The sequence below is a fragment of the Trichosurus vulpecula genome, chromosome 4, assembly GCF_011100635.1.
Source record: "Trichosurus vulpecula isolate mTriVul1 chromosome 4, mTriVul1.pri, whole genome shotgun sequence".
NCBI lineage: Eukaryota > Metazoa > Chordata > Mammalia > Diprotodontia > Phalangeridae > Trichosurus > Trichosurus vulpecula.
The window spans coordinates 9135558-9158876 of NC_050576.1; the positions used below are offsets into that span (position 1 = coordinate 9135558).

Genomic DNA, 23319 nt, shown 5'->3' on the forward strand with positions numbered 1-23319 from the left:
CTCAAGAACTCTGAGGTTTTATCAAGTTGCGTAAGGTGACAGGTGGTGATGAGTGCTCCATGTCAAACATGATTGTGGGGCTCATTGTTATCTATGCAACATTAAAAAAAAAGAGCCTATTCTAAACTCCCACTCTAGCTGTGCTGGCTCTTTCCATGATATGCTTTAAAAAAAAATTTCTAAACCTTACAATGGGAAAATCAAGATCCCTCAGCTATTAGACATTCTGTATTTTCTCTCTTTATATAATAAGTCATAAACCAAAATACCCAAATTATTCAATTTATACTATTCTTGCAAATAATTCAATAGGTTATCAACTACTATATAAATGTTGCTATGAGGCTGTTATCTTTTGATTCTAAGTCTATCTAAATGCAACGTGAGTCTTAATATTGAAATTTATAAAAATGCTGAATCAATAGATTGGGTGTGTGTGTGTGTGTGTGTGTGTGTGTGTGTGTGTATGCTTTCATCCTTTTTTTTTTGGCGGAGAGCAGAATATAGCAGAGAAAGATACCAATCAGTGGTTGGTAAATCTCTTCAAAGGTTGTAAACAAAGAACGTGGGTAGGAGAAGGGACTAGACTTGAGACTGCACAGGTGCAGGGAAGGAAAAGCGCCTCTACTGGTACCTTCAGACACAGAAGACAAGTTGGGGGTAGTTGCCTGGGGGCAGGAAGAGGTTACTTGCCCAGAGTTATGCTGTACATATGCATTAGTGGTAGGACTTAAACCCAGGTTTTCAGGCTAGCTCTCTACTTCCTCAGTAGGATAATTCCTCTGAATTATTTTCACATTTGTGTTTAAATGAAATGAGTGACCTACAGCCCCTAAAATTCTGATTGCTAACAGTTTTCATCTTACAATGCACTTAGAATACTCTTCTTAGTGAACAGGACTCTCTTCTCAATAAAGGTCCACAGAACTCTGAAGAGTACCTTTTAAAGATAAATCTCTGTAGCCAGAAGGCAGGTGGATGTAGAAACACTGGATTTAGAGGCAGAAGTCCTGGATTTGAATTACCCATGGGAGTGAGAGGAAGTCACATCATCCTTCTGAGCCTTGGAGGATCCTTAAGAAATCATGTAGCCCAAACCATCCATTTCAGAGATACAGAAACAGGTCAAGAGAGATAAAGGAATTTGCCCAACATAACTCAGATCCTAAACTGCCAGAGCCAGCACAAGCCAAGGTCCTGTAATAGTAAATCTAGTACTCTTTCCACCAATCACAGTGGTGGCTTCTCCACCCAGACTGTAAAATGAATATTCTAAAGTCTAAAGCCATTTAAATAAAAATCTTCATACTATCCAAGATAAAAATACAATTACTTTACCCAACTCCTCCACCTGCAGTTAATGATTACAAGGAAACAAACCTCTAAGAACATATTTAGGGACACGCTGAAAATTATTTCTTACTTGCATTAAGATTCTTAAGAATCAATATAAACTAAATGATATCTGTCAATTGTAAACATAATCTACAAGAGATGATCTGAAAATGTGCTGCTGCTGAAGGTGACAAGAGGCAGCCTGAACTGTATTAAAATGTAATTAGGAAATTTTGACATGATCGATCTATGTGGAATAGAAATACAACAGGATACTCCTAATTTCAAGAACGCATTTTTTTAACAAAAGAAATATGTCGCTTACCAGACATAAATGTGATAGAAAATATGATCACTGTTAAGAACCACACAAGAAAAGGAAATCTGGAGACTAACAATTTATCAAGTACTTCTCTATTATTGCTCAAAGCAGGAGATCTGCTATCTGCGGGACAGGAATATTCCCTAAGGAAAATCATGTGCTAGAGCAGCACAGGGGTAACAATCAGCATGCTTTCCAATTTAAAACATCCAATTTCCATTGCTCTGATTTCAAGCTATTTTGTTTTATCCCCAATTTGTAGTATTTTCAACTCAGAGAGTCTCTAGTCTAGAGCAGTAAAAGGGATGATAATTTCCAGGGTTGTAATGGAGAATTCTAAAGCCCATTACCAACCTGAACCTGCAAAACTGTGTGTTCTCCTTCCCTCTTCACCTCAGCTTTCATGACTATACTACCATTAAGAGTTTACCTGGTCAAGGAAGCTGCTTTTAGTCTTGTTGTATTTACTGAACTCAAACAGGTGAGTTGAGCACTTAAGTCTCTCTCGGAAATACAACCTAAAATACTTGCTGTTTGGCTAAACGATAGTACTCCAATTTAAGGTGGAAAAGAACTGGACACCATGCCACCAAATGACTAGATGAACTAGGAGTATTTAGCTTGGGGAACAGAGGGAGGGAGGAAGATAAGGGGGAGAGAGATCTATGGTTTGACAGCCAGGAGTTACTCTGAGTATCTTAGGGATTGTTTAGTGGAAGAGGTATTTTTTTTTTAAATTGGCATCAGTGTCAGAACTAAGACACACACATACATACGTATACAAATAAAAAAAAAAACCTATGCTTTCAAAAGTTTGTTTAAGGCTCAGATCAAATATCTGTAAAGAGCTTTGCAAAACTTAAAGGGCTATATATCAATTTATATTGTTATAGGAAAGATTTCCACTCATTTATCTGATTAATCCTCCACCTAGAACTCAAGCCACACAGTGTTATTTTCAGTGGCACGAATAATAAATAACAAGGTTTCAGATCCAAAAAATTAAACGTAGAGTCAAATCATTGTGCTTGATATTGTCATGGGAATGCTTTTTTTTTTTAATTAAGAAGAGAACTCTCTCAGAACCTCATCTGAACCATCATCACCTAATGACAACAACTGAAAACAAATGGGAAAAGTAGCTGGTGTAGGGGGAAAAAATAGAAAATATCCGGTAGTCAAGGGCAATCAGAATGCTTTAGAGTAAAAAAGTATCATTCAACAGACATTTCCTTAGTGTTTATCATGGACAAAGCACTAGGCTTTTTCTTTTTTACACACTTTGGAATTACCAACAAGTTTGAGGCTGATGTATATACTTTGATTTAATTTCCCAGATGCACAATTCTCACAGTAACATCCCACTGGAACAAAAGGTGTGTGCCACAGTGTGAACAGTGACAAAGAACCCATGGCTTTTTAGAAAAGCTTCATTCATCAAGGCAGAGCATCACTGTTCAGGGATGTTATCAAAAATGGAAAGACTCTCCTTGCCTTCTCCAAACACAGCGTTTTCATGCTGAGTGTGACTTGTGCTTTTGTTTTGTTGTCAATCACATACTATTTCCAGAAAGTGGTCTCAACACCTCAAGGAATGTCCTATCTTAAAACAGGCTGCAATCAATGTTGACTACCATTATCTAAACAAAGTCTCTCTGAAACAATAGCCTATTTTTCACCATTCAGATCAGCATCAGTAATTATCCCATCAAATAAAGGGAAGATCAATCCCTGAGGTGGTTTGCTCTTTTAACTCATCTAGACCACAGGCTGGGATCAGGCCCCAGATGCCTGGGGGTCCCCAGGTCAGAACCATCTGCATAATGACACTAAGCCATCATTTTCCCTTTCTCCCTAGGTCATCTCACCAGTGCACAGTGGAATGTCCCAGAGGCTATACAAGTTGTGAATGAAAGCTTCTGTTCAACATGCAAAGTTGACACCTTGTCTACAGACTTGTACTTTTGCCTTAAAAATGGACAAATCAGGCTGGACTTTCTGTTTTGCTTACATTCTTCTAGTATCAGCACCAACTAATCATTTCAGCATATCTTATGGTGCTGAACTATTAAAAGTATTGAATAACTTCCTTGAATCTCATGGTTAATCCTGGACTATGTTGCTATTTGCACTAAGGGTGTCAAAGCAATGGTGGGTAAAAGTGCTGATGCCTTAGGTGGAATCCAAGTGGGGGCACCAACTATATCAGCAGTCACTGTATTCTTCACAGACAGAAGCTTCCAGTAAAAACAACCCATCAGTTTCATTTAAGTCCTTGAGGAAACAACAAAATCAATAAATTTATTAAATTCTGACACCCCCTCCCCATCTGCTGTTCACATCTTAATACTCTGTATGACAAAAAGTCCTCATAGAGCAAAGCTGGAATGTACTCAAGTATGAGCAGTGCCTGGAGGAAAAGCAGTTTTAGTTAAAAAATGAAAAGATGGCTATTCCAACTTGGGTAGGATGTAGTATGGTCGGCATACATTCTAAAAATGAAGTCACTGTCACTTTAAAGAAAGAAAACAGACATTTTTTTTTTGTTACCAATAATAAAATTAAAGCTTTCAAGAGAAAATCAGCATTCTAGAAAATCTGACAGCTTCACAATACTAAATGACTTTTCTGATGAGACTGGTGCTGATATTAACGAATGCAAATTTTTAACATCTTATAATGAAATGTGTTAACATATAGAAGATCTACATGTACCAATATTTTTCAAATGACTGATATGAAATATTACAAAATCATTCATGGTGTAAAAGTGCATTCAAAGTACCAGTTTTGCTAACAGATTTAAAAAAAAAATCATGATATGGTTTTAGATCCCAACATGGCAACTAACCTTTAAGGAACTATGAGTAGTCAAGTTTTAGTGTAGCATCAAAAGAATAATATCCACTTATCTGAAAAGGTTATTAAAATGTTCCTTCCTATTCCAACTACTTCTCTGTATGAGGCTAGATTTTCTTTATATACTTCAACCAAAACAACGTATTGCAATAGACTGAATACAGAAACAAACAGAAGAATCCAGGCTGCTTCTATGAAGCCGGACATTAAAAAGACTTGTAAACTAACAACAAAAAAAAAAAAAAAGCTATTCTCACTCATTTTTTTGGTCTGGAAAAATGTATTTTTTTTCATAAACATGTTATTTATGTTAACATGTGATGACGTTCACTATTTCAAGTAAAGTAACATTTTAAAACTTTACCAATTTCGAACGTAAATATTGGTGGTTATTTCTCACATAAACAAAAGCTCTTTGGGATTCTCAGGATTTTCAAAATAATATAAAGGAGTTCTCTTCCATTGTGGAAAAGGCCCAATCTCCTTATTAGGGAACGGGAAACTCAGGGCTCAGAAAACTGAAGTGACTTGGCAGAGTTGTGATTCTGACAAACTGGACACCAAATCTAACACTATGCTAAAATGCCCCCCCCAACTGTGTTCTATAAATCTGTGTAAGAGCTCTTTAGCCTTTTCCTGTGTGTTAAATCTTACTACCACCCATTAAAAAGTTACAGAAGACAAGGCTATTATAAAAGTAATGATCTGCCATCTATTGCGTTTAAAGAGAGCAGACAGAAACATAAATTAAACGATATATTAATGTACCAAATGTGGGCTCCTTCAAATTAATTAACTCGTTCCTCAGTTATATTGACACAAGGAAAAAAGAAATATGGCCAGAGTCCAACTGAAGACATCAGCAGGGGCCCGCGGCAGCAGCATTCGGGTAAAAACGTCAGCACGTTCAGCACAATAAAGCGCCGGCTGATCGGAGAAGGGCCCGATCCTCGGTAAATGCTGCATTTAACCGCCTCCAATGCACGGGGGACGGTAATTAGCTCAGCGCTTAGCACCTGTGGGGCGGGTAAAGAATCCGCCCTCTGGCCCGGGGCACCTGAGCCTCCTGCTCTCCCCGGGCTCGGTGGAAGCCTGTGCGCAGGGTCTCGGCGCGATGCCGTCGCCCCCAGAGCCCGGGCTGGGCCGGCCCTTGTCCGGCGCGGTCCACTTCCGGACCGAGCCAGCGCCCCCGTACCCTGCCCCCCCCCCAACGGCTACTCACTCGGGCGGGAAGAGGCGCAACTCGTCGATCTTGCCCAGGAAGCCGAAGAGGGTCCGCATCTGCTCCGAGCTGGCGCTCGGGGACACGTTCGTCACCTGGATGACCTCGGTGCCGCCGCCGCTGCCGCCCCCGGGGACGCCGCCGCCGCCGCCCGGGCCTCCGCCGCCGCTCGGACCCGGACCCGGGCCCGGGCCCGCGGCGCTGGGGACGACGGTGGGCGTGCTCATGGCGCTCTCGGGCCTCGCTCGCTCCTGCTTTAACACATCAAACACACAACAAACAGTGAGAGAGGGGAGGGGGAGGGGAGCCGGGGCCGCGGCCGCCGCTGCCGCAGCGCCCGGGGTAACAAGAGGAAGAGGAGCAGGAAGAGAGCTAGGGGCGGGCGGGCCCGAGAGCGGACGCGGAGAGCGGGGCCCGGCCGCGGACCGCGCGCAGGCCCAGGCACGCACAGAACAAACGGCCGCCCCCCCTCCCCCGCCTCGCTCGGGCTGGGCCGCGACGTCCCACAATGCCCCGCGCGGCGCATGCGCGCCTAGCGTGCGAGCCGCATCACCACCACGAGCATCGTCGTCATCGCAGGGACGTCGCTCGGAAAAGGGCTCTGGGTCCGGGCGGGGCCAAAGCCTCCCCAGGCCCCGCCACGCTACTCCCACATAACAGAGTACCCCACCGCTCGCAGCGTCGGGCCTTCGGGCAAGTCACCTCGCCTGCCTCGGTTTCCCCATCGGTCAGACTGATGTGACAGAGGCGCTGGCTGGGTGACCCCCCCCCCCGACTCTCCGGCCTGTCCCCCCACTAGCCCCCTGCTTCTCCCCCGCCCGCCCCAAGGGCGCGGTGCGCTCCCACCCCTCCCATTAGAAGGTAAGCTCTTGGAGGGCAGGGGCCACCGCCCTGCCCAGGCATCTAGCAGGCAGATGTCCGGGGTTCCAGTCCTGCCCCAGACACCGGCCGGGTCCGCACGGCCAAGGCCCTGGACCGCTCGACCCTCTGCCCCGCCCTTTGGTCCTTCCTCGCTCTAAGGTCTGGGTCGACCCAGGGATCCCTCCCCTCCTCAGCACCCTCTCCCCATACTGCCCTTTCATGGCCTCTCTCCTTTTTCAATCTATTAAGTGACCAAAGCCTGAATACGGAAAGACACGTCTTCCTCTCTGCCGGGCACTGCTATGTTCGGAGCCTCAAATTCAGACAGAGACGGGGTTCCGAAACCTTGTATGCAGATTCCTGCCAGCTGGGCTGCACCCAGGCTCGGAGGGTCACGTTAACATCATCTGTGTTCTACTGTGTCTTTGTCTGGTTACATATTTCCCAAGTTCATTTTAATTTAGTTTGGGCCGCGATTGGTGAGCACATTTGACATCTCTGCCTTAAATAACCTCAACATTTAAATTTAAATAGCTGAATATGCTTTATAACTTAATTTTAACCTTTCCAAATTTGTTTTAAAATAACCAAGTAGCCTGTAAACCTAGTTAATGATCGAACAATATCAGGGCATACAAATATTCTCTGGGATTACTGAAACATTCAACTCCAGTTAACAGCAATTTAAATACCTGGAGATGTGGGAATATTTTGCTTTTGTCTTTGTATCTCTACCTAGAATTTAACACAATGCCAGGTGAAGTGAAAGGCAGATTTAGTAATAAATAAGTTGAAATTTGACAGGTATCTGAAAATACTAAAAATGCCAACATTTGGACATCATAAAAACAAAAAGGCCACACTCACCTGCTAATACACAGTTTTCATCCAATGAAATTAATATGCAGTTCCTATCAGATACAGGTTTTTTTTTTGAAGAATTCTGTGCCTTTCTATGGGTGCTCTACAAATGAAAGATACAAACTATTCAGGCACAGATAGGACAATCAAGGATTTCAGCTCACCCGCACCGGAGATGATTGTCCAAAGGGATTCCATGAAGGCCTACACGTTGTACCAGCTGTTTCAACTAGTGATGAACAGTGTGTTGTACACATTTATTAAGTACCTGCTGTGTGCCTGGCACCGTGCTAAGCAAGCACTAGGGATACAAGTACAAAAAATGAAACAATCCTAGGCACAAAGAGATCACATTGTAAAGGCAGAGAGGACAAACAGTACAAACGTAAATACACAAATATACACAAAGTAGTTAAAAACAAGGTAACTGTGAAGGGAGGGCACTAGTCGTTGGGGGGATTGTACAAAGTCTTCACGCAGAAGATGCTGCTTGAGTTCCTTGTTAAAGGAAAACACATGGGACATCAGTGCAAAGGCACAAAAGGGGGAACTCCTGTGGGAAGAACAGAAAGAAGGCCAGTTTGGCTCTATGTTGGAGTATGCGAGGCAGAAGCAGCATCCAAAAAGACAAATAAGATTGGGGGTAGGTTAGGGAGGACTTTAAAAGTTAAACAGAGAAATGTATATTTTATCCTAGAGGCAATAGGAAGCCACCAGGGCTGAGTTGAGTAGAGGAGTCACAAGGTCAGATCTACGTTTAACTAGAAGTATTTGGGCAACATTATGCCAGATGGACTGGAATGGTATTGGTAAGAGATTTGCAGCTGAGAGACCAATTATGAGGCTGATGCAGTAATCTAGGTGAGAGGTGATTAAGGCCCGAACTAAGGTAGTAGCCACATGACTGAAGGAAAGGGGAGTTGGATAGGAGAGATGTGGAAGAATAACTGACAAGATCTGACAACAGACTGGATATGTGGGTGAGAGAGAGTGAGCTGATGAAACTGGGAGGGGGTGGGTGGGTGGGGGGGTTGGTGGTGTCGTCGACAGAAATAGGGAAGATTGGAAAAACAGAGTTTTTGTAGGGGAGAAATATAATGACTAAATATTTTGGACATCTGAGTTTAAGATGACTCCAGGACAGTCAGTCTGAAACATACAATCAGCAATTGGTTATGTGGGGTTGAAGTTCAGGGGAAGAAACTGGAGCTGGATACAGAGTTCTGGGAGCTGTTGGCATAGAAGATGGTGTACCTATGCGCAAAGCTGTACACAGAAAGCTTTATGTGAACAGGAAGCCTTTAATAATGTTTAACTGATTAAAACATTTTAGTTTGATGTCCATGTTTATTTCAACAGCCAACGAACATTTATTAAGCACTTCCTATGGATAGATCAGGCATTGTGTTAAGTGCTGGAGACACAATGTAAGGGAGGAGGAGAAAAAAACCGTCCTGGATCTGAAGGAGCTCACATTCTAGGGGAAGACCACAAGCAAACAGTAACACACATGAGAGATCTACACAGTGTAAATAGAAGGTAATCACAAATCAAAGCAGACTGGACTGGGAATGGCTTGCAGAAAGTAGAATTTGAGCTAAGAAAGTCTGAAGGGCATTCCAGGCCTAGCAGTCAGGGCAGATGTACAGGAGATGTAGGGTACTGTCCTGTGAATTGTGATTGTATTTCATTTTAGCCATGTTTTTATCCTGGAAATATGTAGAGCAATGAGAAAGTATCTAGCACTTCTTTTCAGACATGTCAATAAAACACATCCCTCTTGATTCCTCAGACATAAAATCATACTTTGGAGTCTGCTAAAGTTTTCTTATTCCCTCACATTTTAAATAAGGGACTCAGCACCAGTAGAACTCAGAGCTGAATGGCCATGGAAGTCCTCTTAAAAAATGAGGACAACTTATCTATGTTCAAAAACAGCATACATCTGAAAATCTGCTTCTTAGTTTCCTCCTCCCTTCCACCCCATATGTCTATATGAGGTGCAAAGGGCAAGATGTTTTTATTTTGAACTTAAAATGGAAAGGAAAATAGAAAGGATTGGACTGGTTTGGGCATTAAGTTATTCCTTCCCACACCCCATAAGCATGGGCTTATTCACTGCCAAAATATTTTTAAGCCAGTGTGTAGATCTACATCCAAAATTTTCTAGGAATTAATAAGTTAATTTTCTATGTAACTTCCGATTTTTTTTTTCAATTTTTGGCTATGTGGTACCAAGGATATTACTGTTACCTTTGGGTAGGAATAAGTTAGTGGAGACCTTGACTCAAGTCCTTAGTAACACTGTGACCTTTAAAAAATGTCTATCCCTAATTAAAATGTTTCTTGGATGAAATCTGAGTTGAAACAGGACCATTTGAAAACCCTTTTATAAGGGTAAAAAAAAAAAAAACCCAAATGCAATAGATCTTAGAAGAACATTATGAAACTAGTTTTTCCCAGACTAATTTTAATACTATTCTTATATGCATAAACATGTTAACTCATCTGAAATTTAACTTTATTCCATTTTTTTCTTTTAAAATTTTTTTTTGTCTTTTAGAGGGTGAAAATGACCTTAATTTTATTTTTAACCTATAATACTGAGATGGCAAGTGTCCTGAAGCCAATCCCATGTGATTTTGGCACCGTAAAGTAGAAAGCAGGTACCTGCAGGGACTAGCTTTTTGTTCTGTTATGCATAATCTGGGGGCTTCAAATAGTCATTCAATCATTATTTATTAAACATCTACCATATATGTGCAATAACTATCTTTATAAAGAAGTAAAGGTAAGAAAAGCTCTTCCCTACTGATGTTTTATTAATAAAATCAAAAGAAAGTTTGTTGTGGATAATATATTTCTATTTGAGACTATATTTATGGTAATTTCATTTCTATAAAAAATACAATTTGTTAGCTAGCTAAAAAAATATTCAGGTACTGCCTGACTTGAAAGGATTTATGGAAATCTTGAGCAGAAAAATATGATGTACTTTTTTCATTTTTGTTTCTTTCTAAGATGATGTCCTGAGTACTGTCATTTCATATCTGGCACTCTGGTCTAAACCTACCTTTAAAAAATTAAAATGTATAAAAGTAAATTTTTTTTTTGTTTGTTTTGGCAAGGCAATTGGGGTTAAGTGACTTGCCCAAGGTCACACAGCTAGTAAATGTGTCAAGTGTTTGAGGCCACCTTTGAATTCAGGTCCTCCTGACTCCAGGGCCAGTGCTCTACTCACTGTACCACCTAGCTGCCCTATAAAAGTAAATATTAAGATGGCAGGCTCAAAAGGTTGGCTACCAAAGAAAATATTTTTTTAAAGTTGTCACTTCCTTCATACAAATGAGTATTCCAAAGGAACATAGTCCAATTATTTGAACTGCAATACTAAGGTGAATAAAGTGAACTAGGGCAATTTCTCAAATTTGTTTTAAAATTAAGTTAAACACTTACAAACTATTTTAAATGCCAGTATGAAAATCAGTAATTTCAAATTAATATGAATCTTTTAAGATACTCCCCATATACGTAACAAGAGGGGTTTATGATTTTATTAACTTTCACTGATAGAAAATGGAACGAAATGGTATTTTGAGTAAGCCTCTAACAGAAAGGGCCTTTTAAGCAGCCTTAGTGCCATTCACAGACCCCCTTCACAAATCGAGGTAGTCACAGGCATCTAAATAAAATAATTAGGATTACAAAGGAAAACAAGTTATATTGAACTATAGTTACAAACAATATTTAAAAAACGAATTCATGAGCCCAAGGATAAGAACTACTGCTCTAATACAATCAGGTTAAATGTTGAAAATATGAAAAGTTTTCACTAGCCATAATTTTGAACTTTAATGGCTTAGACTGTTACCAACATGCACATTTTCATGCTTAATGAAAACAAAACCTTCCACGGGATACTACTTGTGCATATGACAATTCAGAACAAGTATGTTAATATGATCTAGCTTGAGATAGCGTGATATTGGTCATGGTCTTGATTCAAACAAGCTGTTAAAATACTAGGGACTACCTAGTAAGTGCTAAAGAAATAGTGGTCCTTGTGGCCAAAACATAAGAGCATTTCTCAAAATATTCAAGGCCCAAACAACCAAAGTTTACTCAACAATTTTATCCAACAAGGCAAATCCTCACCTCAGAGAATTTTGAAACTCTAAGATTCCTTTGTTTCTTTGGGCTTCCTCCTCCTCTAGTCCCTATAAAGTGTGGATTACAGTTAGCTTCAAGTAATAATTAACTCTGATTAGAGCTTTCGTCTATCCAAGTCCTAACCAGGAACAGAGGGGATGGGGGGGGGGAGAAAGGAGAAAATGAGGGTAATTAAAAACTGAAAGGCCCTAGGCAGCTAAAAAAATAAGTCAACTATACATTTTTTAAAGGCCTGAGATCTACTTGGTTTGAATTCCAAAATTTATTTACATGTCAACTAGTTTTTACACTCATTCCTCCAGGGCCAATAATAAATATGCTTAATTTTTAAAAAATCATTTGCAGGATAAAAGAAACGGTCCCCACCTCTCAATCCAGATATCCTTTACAGATGTCAAACTCATTCCAGCCAAACTCTGGAATGCAGCCAGAACCAGATAAAGAATTTAAGTGGGACATGTTTAACAGAATAAAGAAAACTACAATATGGCATAATGCTAATTTGTGGTTTTCTAAGTCAATATGCAGCTTGCAGGGATCCACTTCTATTTGAGTTTGACACCACAACTTTAGATTAATTTCTAAGTAAGATTACAGTGTAGAGAAGTTCTAATGCTAATATTATAATGGTCAAACTGTATAATGCTACAACTTTTTAATGCAGAGAGAAAAAGTTATGCTTTAGAGGCAGTGTTATCAATTTTTGCCCTTAATTTTGTTTTGCAAGGATCATCAAGGCTAAAAGACAGCAGGACTCTATTCTGACGTCTCCATTCCCAAACTGTGTTTTATAATCTAATTAAAAAAAATTAAAATTTGTTTGAGACCTCTTTTCTGAAGGAAAACACATATTCTTGGCCTTAAAAAAAGAAACCTGAATTACAACCACAAAATGCTATATAAACATGAACATTTGCTGTAGGACAGTACATGGGAAAAGGAAATATTTTCAGCTATATATGACTATAGTTTTTAAGACTGAAAGAAGTACTTTTTATTTTCTTGAGACAGTACTATCCCATGGAAAGTACAGTTATGTGAATAACCTAGTTACAAAATCTTTTCGGGGGTGAGGAAGACCCCCAAATTATTGAGGCCCAGAACTTAATATGCTCCAAACAGAACTCACAATCTCTGCACACTCCACCCCCTCCCCCCCATGCACGTTCTAAATACCATTCTTTTAGGCATCGGATGCACAGCCTCGGTGTGCAACAATCCTTCAGGACTCCTCTGGCTCTCCTTCACCCCTTATATCCAATCAAAGCTCAAGTCTCGTCATTTTGTCTTCAGTCTTTTACATCCTCCTGGGCCCTCCTTTACCCTCAAGGCCACAGCTAGGACTAGGCCCTCACCAACTCTAGGTTAGACTATGTGGCAAAAGCCTAATTGCCAGGGCTGGTTCTAATGGCCAACTCCCTTTGTCCAGTCTCTCTCCTCTCCATAGTTACCAAACTATTTCTAAAGCACAGGCCTGGTGTCATTACTGCTGGGTGTGTGTGTGTGAGAGAAGTAGTGGGTCTCTAATTCCTCAAAGATAAAATATAAACTTGGCATTTAAAATTCTTCACTACGTGGCTCCAACCTCCCTTAATTACATAAACATCCTCTGCCTTCAGGGCTGCCCAAGGTGACCAAACTGGTCTCCTTTCTCTCCCAGAGGCAGAACATTCCATCTCCCATCTCATGGCATCTGCCTAAAATATTCCCTCGTCATTCTAATTGTAGAGATTTCTAGGTACTCTCAAAGCACCGTCTCCTCCAAGAGGCTTTTCCTGAAAACTACATCCCTTCAACCATGCATTCACATCCTGAATGTACTTTGTACTTATGTGCCTGCGTGTGTTTGTCTTTGTATTGGCACAGTGCCTGCTTGGCTGTAAAGGGGTGTTTACTAAACGTAGGCTAGATTTCCCTGCAGCCCCACCAACGCTTTTTCAAAAGGACAGTAACCTGACAAACTTTTGATTCTTTAACCAAGTTTGTTTTCACTTTAAAATAACTTTCACTTTAGTAATTTCTATTTTTCATCTTCAATCAATTGGAAAAGAATTAATTAGCAACATGTAATAGGGAAAACACAAGGTTTTTTGTTATTTTTTTTTTTAAATGCTAGGCCCCACATCTTTTTTTTATGGTGGAAAGAGTTTAGAGCTCCTGAGCAGACCTGGAAGAATATTTGAAATATCTGAGGCAAAACTGCAGTCTTGTAGAGCAGCTGACTTATCAAGTGAAAAAATAAAATGGCACAAGCTGATTATACTCTTACAAGGACACTTTGTTGGCAAGGGTGTGTATCAGGGAAAAAACTAGAAAAAGTAGCAGCTCTACAATCTTCCCTTGAGGCTACGAGTAAAAAGGTAACAATACTTGTTGCTATCATAGAAATAAGACACTTAGGGAGTTAATAGATGCTTTTTAAAAAAGGCATATTTTCATTTTCATTTCAGGTTCATTTAAAGCAAAGATTCTCAAACTTTTTGCATCAGGGCCTCTTTATAATCTTAAAAATAACTGAGATTTAAGTGGGTTGGTTGTCCACATAAACCATGCTAGAAAATAAAATATTTTATTATTATTATGCAAATAGTTTTCCTCTGTTACACAAGGTAGGAATGGGGCAGGACATTTGAACAACATTTTATTCTAGGAAAAACTAAGTAGTGAGGCAGGATGCCACAGAGATTAGAGAAAAAGTCCAGGAGCTAGGAAGGCCTGGGCTCCAGTATTGCCAATAAACACAGACTGGCTAGGTTATCCTGGAAAAGTCATTTAACCTATGTCCTCTAGGCAGCTCTCTCAGACTCTATAGTCACGTTGGAAAAATGAAAGAGGGCATCTACTTTGGGAGAGGGGGTTTCCTTATCTGGAAGCTTTCTATACCAAAGAAACAACAGGTCCAGTCCTTAGCCTAAAAAGTATGTACGAACACAAAACATTTAATATTATATCTGTATCTATATACACATATGTCTTATAATTATCATTAAACACAAATTAACAACCCTTATCAAGATGGGAATTATATCTGATCATTATTACAAAATAAAATGTTAAAATTTACCAAATGATTCACTTTTTAAAAGTTAATTGAGAAAGGTAAAGAAATATTTAATGTTACATCAAATTTTCATATTTATTGCCTCCTCCTCCAAGTCAAACCAAGTTTGCCCTCCAGACTTCAGAAACAATGGCATATGCTTGGGTGGAAAATTAGTTCAAGGGGGATTAAAGTGTTTTTCTTTTTTAAAAACGGAAATATAAGTATCAACAATGTTGTTAAGAGTTTAACAATTTAACAAATGTCTCCAAATGCAGTTACTGAGAAATACAGTTACATTAAAATGTGTTACAGTTAAGAGCTGTTAAGTATCTAGAAGGCTTTTGACATTCTTTTCTATGGTGAAGTAGAACAGTAATCTATTGGCTATTTTTTTTTCATTCAGAGACAAAACAAAAGTAGAGAAATCAAAACGTCTGAATGTGATCACTTAAGAAATTCACGAAGTCTCTGTTCCCCACAAACCTTAATACTTTGAAATGTTGCTATTAATGATGGATTTTAAACCTGTTTCTGTTTTAAAGGTTGGAAGAAACTACAATGTCTATACTGAAAAGATGCCTTTAAACAAATCTCTACTAATAATGCACCAGGATGCCACATCCAGGTGTGCTTTCCTCCATTCTCACAGGCTATATTAGTTGAGTGCAAGAAAAGATTGGTCTAGAAAATGTGTCAAACAAACAGCCCCACCTCAACACTCCCAAAGTGAAGCCCAAACTAGTAAAATGTTAATTGGGAAATATTTAACAAAACAAATATAAATACAATCAAACATAGATGATACAACATTTTAAAAAGCACAAAGAGATCTTCTGCTATCCCCTTCCTCATCCCTATTTGAGTTGGACACCACTGGACTAGGAAAAGTTTCATGTAAGGGTAGAAACAGTTTTTTTCTTAAGTTTAGAGAGTCTCATCACACACAGACACACACACACAAAGGACCAAGATTATCATCATCATCATTATGACTATGTTAAGACATAAAAGGAATGAAATGATGAAATTACAGCTTTGTTGAAGTATTTTAAACAAAATTTGGAATTAAAACCCCAAACCAGACTGCAGGCAGAGAGCACACCGACATTAAGTTAACTGTTGTCAGCATACCAGTTTCACTAAAGCTTTAAGATGACTAGCTATAAAAATTTCCATCAACTCAGTATAAAAATTGTGGTAGTTTTCCTATTATTAATTTAGCTGAATGATATGTCATCCCTGCATACCTGGCTCCCAAACCATTACTCTGGTAAAACATTACTTTAAAAAAGTAAAACTAGCAAAAATTTTAGAATCATTAATCCACATCTTTCATTTTCTGCTACTGAACTTACCCCCAATCAAGCAGCATGCATTTAATAAACACCTACTGTGTTGGAGGCACCATGCTAGGTGCCGAGCTTAGGGACTGGGGAGCATGCCTGTGATTTCATGGGTATAGACTAGCAACCCCACTCCTTCTCTAACAATGTTGGTTAACACCTCTTCAATTTAAGAGTCTGAGAAAGCTGTCTTATCCAGAAAGTTGACTTATCCAGGGTCACACAGCCAGTATGTGTCAGAGGAAGGATCATAGATGTAGAGTTGGAAGGGACCTCAGGGACCATCTTGTCCAACTTTTACACATGATGAAATTGAGGCTCAGTGAAGTGATTTGCCCACGGTCATGAAGTTGTACATGTCAGAGACAGGATTTGAACCCAGGCCCTCAGACTCCAGAGTGAGTGTTCCTTGCCACTAACCTTCTGTCTTCTCACATGAACTCGGACAAAAAAAACCTAAGCTCTAGCTACTGAAGTGGCACAGTATGTACGCATACGCATGTAAGTATGTGACAATTTTTAAAGGGAGAATTATGGGGGGAGAAGAGATCAATTAACTTGTAGAAATAATTATTCTAATACCTCAGAGAAAAACTATTGCTTAATGTCACATATGAAACAAAAGATTTTTCTTTTTCTACAAAATAGACCATTTCCCCAATACTTATTTGTAATTCAACATCAATAACGAAAATGTTAACTTCTAAGTTATCTGGAAATTTCCACCATGAACCTATTTTATACATTAAGTATTCATACTAACACACAAAATTATAGGCTAATAATGATTTGTTTTTTTTTCAGACTTAATATTTCAATTGGTGACAATGCATTTATCCCAAAATTTAGCTTTGGTGAAAGAAAAGCTTTGATTCTGCTTGTGTATGAGTGTTTGCACTTCTTTTTGAAAGGGAATGGGAAACTGCACATCAAAATATGTTCCTAGTTAAGTAGTGGAAATAGGAGTACATTTGGAATCAGAAGACCTGATTTTAAGTCATTTCTCCAATGCTACCTCTGAGATTTTAGGCAGGTCAGTTTCCTTCCACCTGCCTTAGTTTGTTCATTTTAAATGCTCTCTGTCCTCATTCACTTACTGGCCTCCCTGGCTTCCCAACTAAAATCCCACCTTCTACAACAAATCTTTCCCAATCCTTCTAGTGTCCTATTTATTCTGTCTATAGCTCGCTCCACATATATGTTTGTATGCTGTTTCTCCCATTAGATTATAGGCTCCTCGAGGGCAGAGGGACTTGTCCTTTTGTATCCCCAGTGTACAGTGCCTGACAGATAGTAGGGACTTAGTAAATGTTCAGTGACTGATTAATTTAAAACGAGGCGGAAGAATAGAAAGCCACTTCCACGAGGGCAGGGATTGTTTAGTCTGTCTAAACCTATCACAGCGCCTAGTTCATAGTAGGTGCTTAACAAATGCTGGCAGAATGACTAACATCTGAGGTGCTACGAGAAAAAAGCACGCTGGTCAAAGATGGAGCGTAGGAAGATACCTGGAAAGGACAAACTATCCAAGCCTCCTATTTTACAGATGAGGAAACTGAGGCCCGAAGCGGTTAAATGACATGCCCAAGGTCACGCGGCCAATTAGGAGACAGAGGCCGAATGTGACTGCCCCTCCAGCATGATCTGCACTAGCCGAAGCTAAAGCCGCTTGTGCCTGTTTCCTCCCCTATAAAAAGGAGGCCGGTGGCCAGGAGAGGCGGCGAAACTCGGACTCTGGGCCGGCCTCGGGCCTCCACGCTGACCCTCGCCCACGAGCGTGGCCAGCTTACTCCTCCCGCACTAGCCGAGCAGCCCCTCCAACCTCGCCTCCCGCCCGCCTTTGTCTCCTGCCCGAGCCGGCCATGGGGGCCCCGGAGAACTCGCAGGGGCCGGGGACGCTCGGGGGCTCTGAGCCCGGCGGGTCTCGGGTGAGCTCCTCGCCGGGCCCCCCGCCCGCTTCGCACGGGCCTGCGGGCCTCGGCTTCCCTGCCCTCTCCCCCGAGCTCGGCCTTTGCTCCGGACGCCGCTCGGGGCGGCCACGAACCCGCCAGGGTTCCAGGGAAGCAGGAGAAGCTGGCGGCCCGCCCCCGACGCCGCCGTCTGCGCCGGACCCTCACGGCCCAGGCCCAAACAGCTTCTTGGAGCGGCCTGCGGCCTGCGCGCTTCGCGGGGCCTTCCCAGCCGACCGGCCGCCCCCGCTCCCCGCTCTCCGCCTAGGCTCCCGGAGGGCCCAGACCCGCCCCGTCCCGTCCACCACCAACCCCGGCCCCCGGCCCGTGGCGGGCGTTGGTGGGGCCTGGTCTGGGCCTCGACGCCCGCTTACCTGCGGAGGACGCTGGCTCTAAGGAACACGCAGTCAGCCCCGGCGCCTCTCCAGGATCCTCCTTCCTGCCTCCCTCCCTCCGGGCCCCAGACGCCACTACTAACGTCACAGGCGCGCCAGCCTACACGTCATCGCGCAGGCCGCGTCAGGGCTCGGTGTCCACGTGACCCCGCCTCCCCTCTCGCGCGGCTAGCCGGGGCGGGGCGCGCTGCTTGTACGTCACGAGATTGGCTGGGCGGTGGCTTCGGGCTAAAGCGCGCGACTGGGGCGGGGGTGGGACACGGCGCATCGTTTTTACGTCACTAGGCAGCTGGTGCAGTGCCTTCGGGCTGAAGCGAGCCGCCAGCGCTTCATTTATATGTCACGGGGAGGGCGGGGCGGCTTCAGAGTGAGGTGAGAGCTTTGGGATGTCGCGGCTGAAGAGGCCGGTGGCGGCCCCGGGCCGGGACCTCCGGGTGGGCTTCCGCCATGAGAGGGGCGACGGCAGCGCCGTCGTCCCGCAGGGACTGCTGAAGGCGGCGCGGAAGAGCGGGCAGCTCAACCTGTCGGGCCGGGAACTGAGCGAAGGTGAGTTCGGGGCGTGCGGCCGTTGGGCCCAGGCCCGGCCTGGGGAGAGCTCTCTGGCAGCCCCCAAACGCCGTAGGCGGCCGGCCGTAGTAGCTGGGCCGAAGAAGGCGCCCTTTCGGGGCCCTCGAGGGCGCGGGCCTGCGGCTGACCCTCCCTCTCCCCCGGCCGGTGCATTTAGGGTTTGGGGGCGCGGCCGAGGACGGCACCGGGAGTCCCAGCGGGTAAACGAGCCCGGACATCGGGGGTCACGTCGGCCTACGGGGACATCTTAATCGTTTATCGAGCGCCTACTGTGTGCCAGGCACAGTGCGGAGCGCCAGGGACACGCCCCGAGGCCGAAGATCATGAGCAGACCGCTGGGCAAAGGCCTTGGGCCCGGGACGGGTTGGAGAGCGGGTCGGTGGTCCCTGTGTGACCCCGGCCCCGGGGCTTTCCAAGGAGTCCCTCTGGGGCAAAGCCCGTAGGCCGGTGCAGCCGCCGAACAGACGGGCCCAGAGGCACTCGGAGACGCGCGGAGCTTCGTTACCGCCTGTGGGCTCCGAGACGCTGGTCCTGCGTGGGTGCTCGCCCTGGTCTGAGTGGGGATCCGGTTCTGATTACGGAGCTGTCTTTCCAGAACCTTTGCAGGCCCCGGTCTCAGGACGCCATCGTAGGATGCCTCACCTTCTTTAAAGCCGAGCTCAGAGGCCACTGCTAGAATGTGAGCTTCTGGAGGGAAGGGATTGTTTCATTCTTTGTCTTTGTTACTCCGGTGTATAGCAAATGTTAAATAATCAACGCGTACTGATTGATTGTAGGTGCTTAATGATTAAATGAAAAGCCCTGGGATGGGAGGGGCGGTAGCAGGGGTGCAGAGATGGGCTCGGGAAGAATGGTTCAAACCTATGCTTTTCATACAGGTAGCTAGATTTAATGACAACTGTGGCCCATACTATGAATTATTTTCCTATTCTCACCTCTTCTTTATCAGTTATTGTCAATTTACAGCCTGCAAAACAAAGCAGGGGTTTGAGGAATCCTAGTTAAGGAAATAATAGTAAGGAAAACAGGCAGTAGGTTAGAGTGGAAAGAATGCCAGATTTGGAGTCAGGATCCCCCTTCTGTGGTCTGCTCTTAAAGTCCCTGGCTTCAATTTCCTTCTCTGTAAATCCCAGAAGGTTGAACTAGAAAGTTTCCATTCTAGTTTTAATTCTCCAATTTCTGAAGGAGAAGAAAGAGTTATAAGTACCATAGTTCTGGCACTACCACAGGAGAAGCAGAATTCAACTTCACCAAGGAAGAAGTCAGTATTGAGGAGGAGGCTGTTGTCGACAGTCTCAGATGCTGCAGAAAAATCACCAACAACTTAACAAGAGGAGGTTATAAGATTTAGTGAGAGCCCGTTGCTGAGCTTTGGCAGCAGTTTTAGTGAAGTGCGGTTGAAGTTAGAGATGAAATTGCCAGGGGCTGAGGATGGAATAAATAGGAAGAGCAGTGAGTGTGGGCCTGTCTCCACTCATGAAGTCAAACCATCACATGGGTTCAGGCCCTCATCACCCTTTACCTGTGGACTCTTGCAGTGGCTTCTTCAGTGGTCTCTCTGCCTCAGATTTCCACATCCCAGTCCTGTCGCTACATTTGCCAAAATGATTTTCGAAAAGTACAGCTTAATTGTAACAGTCTTCGAGGCAAACTCCAGGGGCTTCTGAATACCTCTAGGATCAACTATAGACTTCTGTTTAATGTTTAAAACCTTTCACAGAATGGCCCCAGCCTACCTGTCCAGCTTTATTGTGCAGTGCTTCCCTAGGCACTCTTTTCCAGCCGCACTGGCTTTCAAATTCATCCCTCCCACCTCATTCCTCCCCATTGCACTGACTGGCCCCCATGGCTAGGATGTTCTCTCACCACACAGAAGCCCTTGTTTCCCTCAAGATCAGCTCAAGCTTTTCCTGCGTGAAGCCCCTTGTATCTAACATGTGTTTTGACCTGTTGGTGGGAGGAGGAGAATTCTTTGAGGGCAGTGGAGGCTTCAGCATGTTTTCAGGGACATGTAAAGTAGCTGATTGAGAGAGATTGAAAGCAAGAGAGAGGAAACAGTAGATGAAATGTGCCCCCAAGGGGTGGGAGGTAGTAGAAGTAATGCTGAAGGCAGGAATGGGACCAAACCCCAACAAAGACATTTGAATTGTTCTCAAGAAGGAGGAGAGAGAAGCTGGATGAAGAAAGACAGACTGTGATGTTGAAGAGCTCATGACCCCCTTCCATCATTTTTCAGTAGTATTACATTACATTCATGTAATGTAATGTGTTCAGTCATTCCACAGGCAGTGTTCCTTCCTTTAATTTGCATTATGTGCTACTACAAGAAGGAAGGAAGGAAGGAAACAAGCATTTCATTTTTTAAGCGCCTAATTCCAACACTACTGGCTACTAATCTGTTTCACCATTGAAACTGTATTTCTTACCTGGTACCATGTTCTTTTGGTGACTGCTGCTTAGTAGCTTACTTTGAGATAATGTGCTGCTAGGTCCCCTTTCTTTACACTTTTGTCATCATTTCTCTTGAGATTGTTGACCTTTTCATTCCTCGGGAGGGCAGTTGAGAGGGATTGAATGCTGTATGGATAAAAATCCTTTCCTCTTCTGACAGCACCTTCTGGCATTGCCTCTTCTCAGCACCTTAAGGTGTTCTCTCCAAAGTTAGGGCCTTGGCTGTCTTTCTTTCTTTCTTTATCATCTATCACTCTGAAGTCTGATAATCTCCCACACTTTAACAACTTTATGTGGATAACACTTAAATCCATATCTAACTCTCAGCTTTCTACCTCTAGACCTGCATCTATGTCCATAGCTCACATATATATGTATGTATGTATGTACGTGTGTATGTATACACATATATATATACACACATATGTATGTGTATATATATATAGATATCTATAGCTATATCTAGCCAAGTTCCCAAATCCATCTTTTCCCCTAGCCCTTTTCCTCCTTACTTTACCATTTTTATCACAATTTACCCCTTATTCCATGTTAAAAACCTTAATATTCTAGAGATTCTTCCCTATACCTTTCATATACAAGCTATGCCAATTCTGTCTTCTTTGTGTTTTCACCTTCTCTTTGTCACGGTTAGTGCCCTACGATGGCTCCTAACAGCTCTGGCAGCTCCTACTCTTTCCCCGTCCAATCCGCTCTTCATATGGCTTACATGATAATATTATTTATACATAGAATTTTTTTCATGTGACTTCTTGGCTTAAAAATCTCCAGTGACTCCCTCCAGCTTGTATTCAAGGACCTCCACAATCTTGCACCTGCATTTTCCAAGTTTTATCTAATACTTTTTCCTTACTTTACCCACACTGGACCAAATATGTTATAGAAGGAGTCCTTACTCAGTTACAAGTTGGGTTCATTGGCTTTGAAGATTGTTTCCAATTCTTGAGATTCTTAGCCCCATACTTTCCTTTCTCTGTGCTTTTACTCATGATGTCCTGTACTGTAGAATGTCCCTCCTTCTGCCAGTGTCCTGATAATCCTTCAGAACTCAAATGGCTCTTCCATGAAAGCTTCCCTTATCCTCTTGTTCAAGTAGAGATCAGTCGTGTCAAACTGAAATGCACATTGAGAAAACACAAATTCACATTATCTATGCTGTATTGTGTTTTTCTTACATCTCTCAATGTTATTTTCATCTGGTTGGGGCTATACTGGGGCATATTGGGGGTGGCTTATAGTTCACAGGAGGTGGCCACCTTGGCTATAGACCACTTATCTTTGTCTTGCCCCCTTCCTGGTACACCTTTCACATGTCATTGGATGTTGTAGTTAATTGTGTGCTGTCTCCTCTTCTAACATTGTCAGCTATGTGAGTTTAGAGGAGAGGTTTAATCTAAATTTTGGGCCTTCTCTCCCTGGCCTGGCATGTAGTAGGCTATGCTTAGTAAGTGTCTGTTGAATTTAATGATGTGATTATTAGACATTACAATGATAATTCACATTTTAAGGTTTATAAAACACTTCCTTACAACTCTCTTGTTTTAAGTTGGCAGTGCAGGAATTATTGTTCCCAATTTCTACACAAGGAAACTGAGGCTCGGAGAAGGAGATGGTTTGTCCAGAGGTCTCATAATTCCTAGGCCTCAGAGCTAGACTCCTGGGCCCAAGCCAGAACCACCAAGGTTGGATCAGCTGGGATAGCTTAGGGCCCCTTCTGAGTTTCCGAGTAGGATTCAAGATGTAGATCAATTAGAGACATTAATTAGCATTTTCCAGATGGGGAATGAAGACAGGGAAGTGACCCAGAAATAGAGCTGGAGATTGATTCAGAAATAGAGAAGAGAAAGAGTTTTGAACAAAAAGATACCGTAGGTCCTGAAGGAATACAGAGACAGGAAACTGTAACTGGATGATCTAATTTCC

The 23319-nt window shown here is 42.7% G+C and overlaps 2 protein-coding genes across 8 annotated transcripts in view; one reads left to right on the forward strand and one right to left on the reverse strand.

Moving 5' to 3' along the window:
- Positions 1-18395, reverse strand: part of SRSF11 (serine and arginine rich splicing factor 11) — a 38670-nt gene extending 20275 nt beyond the window's left edge. For 2 of the 5 annotated variants that reach the window (XM_036753954.1, XM_036753950.1), the window contains exons 1-3: positions 18340-18395; positions 7467-7563; positions 5739-5989 (exon numbers count right to left, since the gene is read on the reverse strand). In XM_036753954.1, the coding sequence (XP_036609849.1) occupies positions 5739-5965 (227 nt within the window). In that variant the 5' untranslated portion in view covers positions 5966-5989; positions 7467-7563; positions 18340-18395. Of the gene's footprint in view, positions 1-5738; positions 5993-7466; positions 7564-18339 lie in introns of all 5 variants that reach the window. The other 3 variants (XM_036753951.1, XM_036753952.1, XM_036753953.1) reach the window with 3 other exon arrangements.
- Positions 18396-18686: 291 nt separating this feature from the next.
- The window catches only part of LRRC40 (leucine rich repeat containing 40), a 54251-nt gene continuing 49618 nt past the window's right edge, over positions 18687-23319 (forward strand). For 2 of the 3 annotated variants that reach the window (XM_036754998.1, XM_036754997.1), the window contains exon 1: positions 18727-18906. In XM_036754998.1, coding sequence (XP_036610893.1) covers positions 18747-18906 — 160 coding nt within the window. In that variant the 5' untranslated portion in view covers positions 18727-18746. Of the gene's footprint in view, positions 18907-23319 lie in introns of all 3 variants that reach the window. The other variant, XM_036754996.1, reaches the window with a different exon arrangement.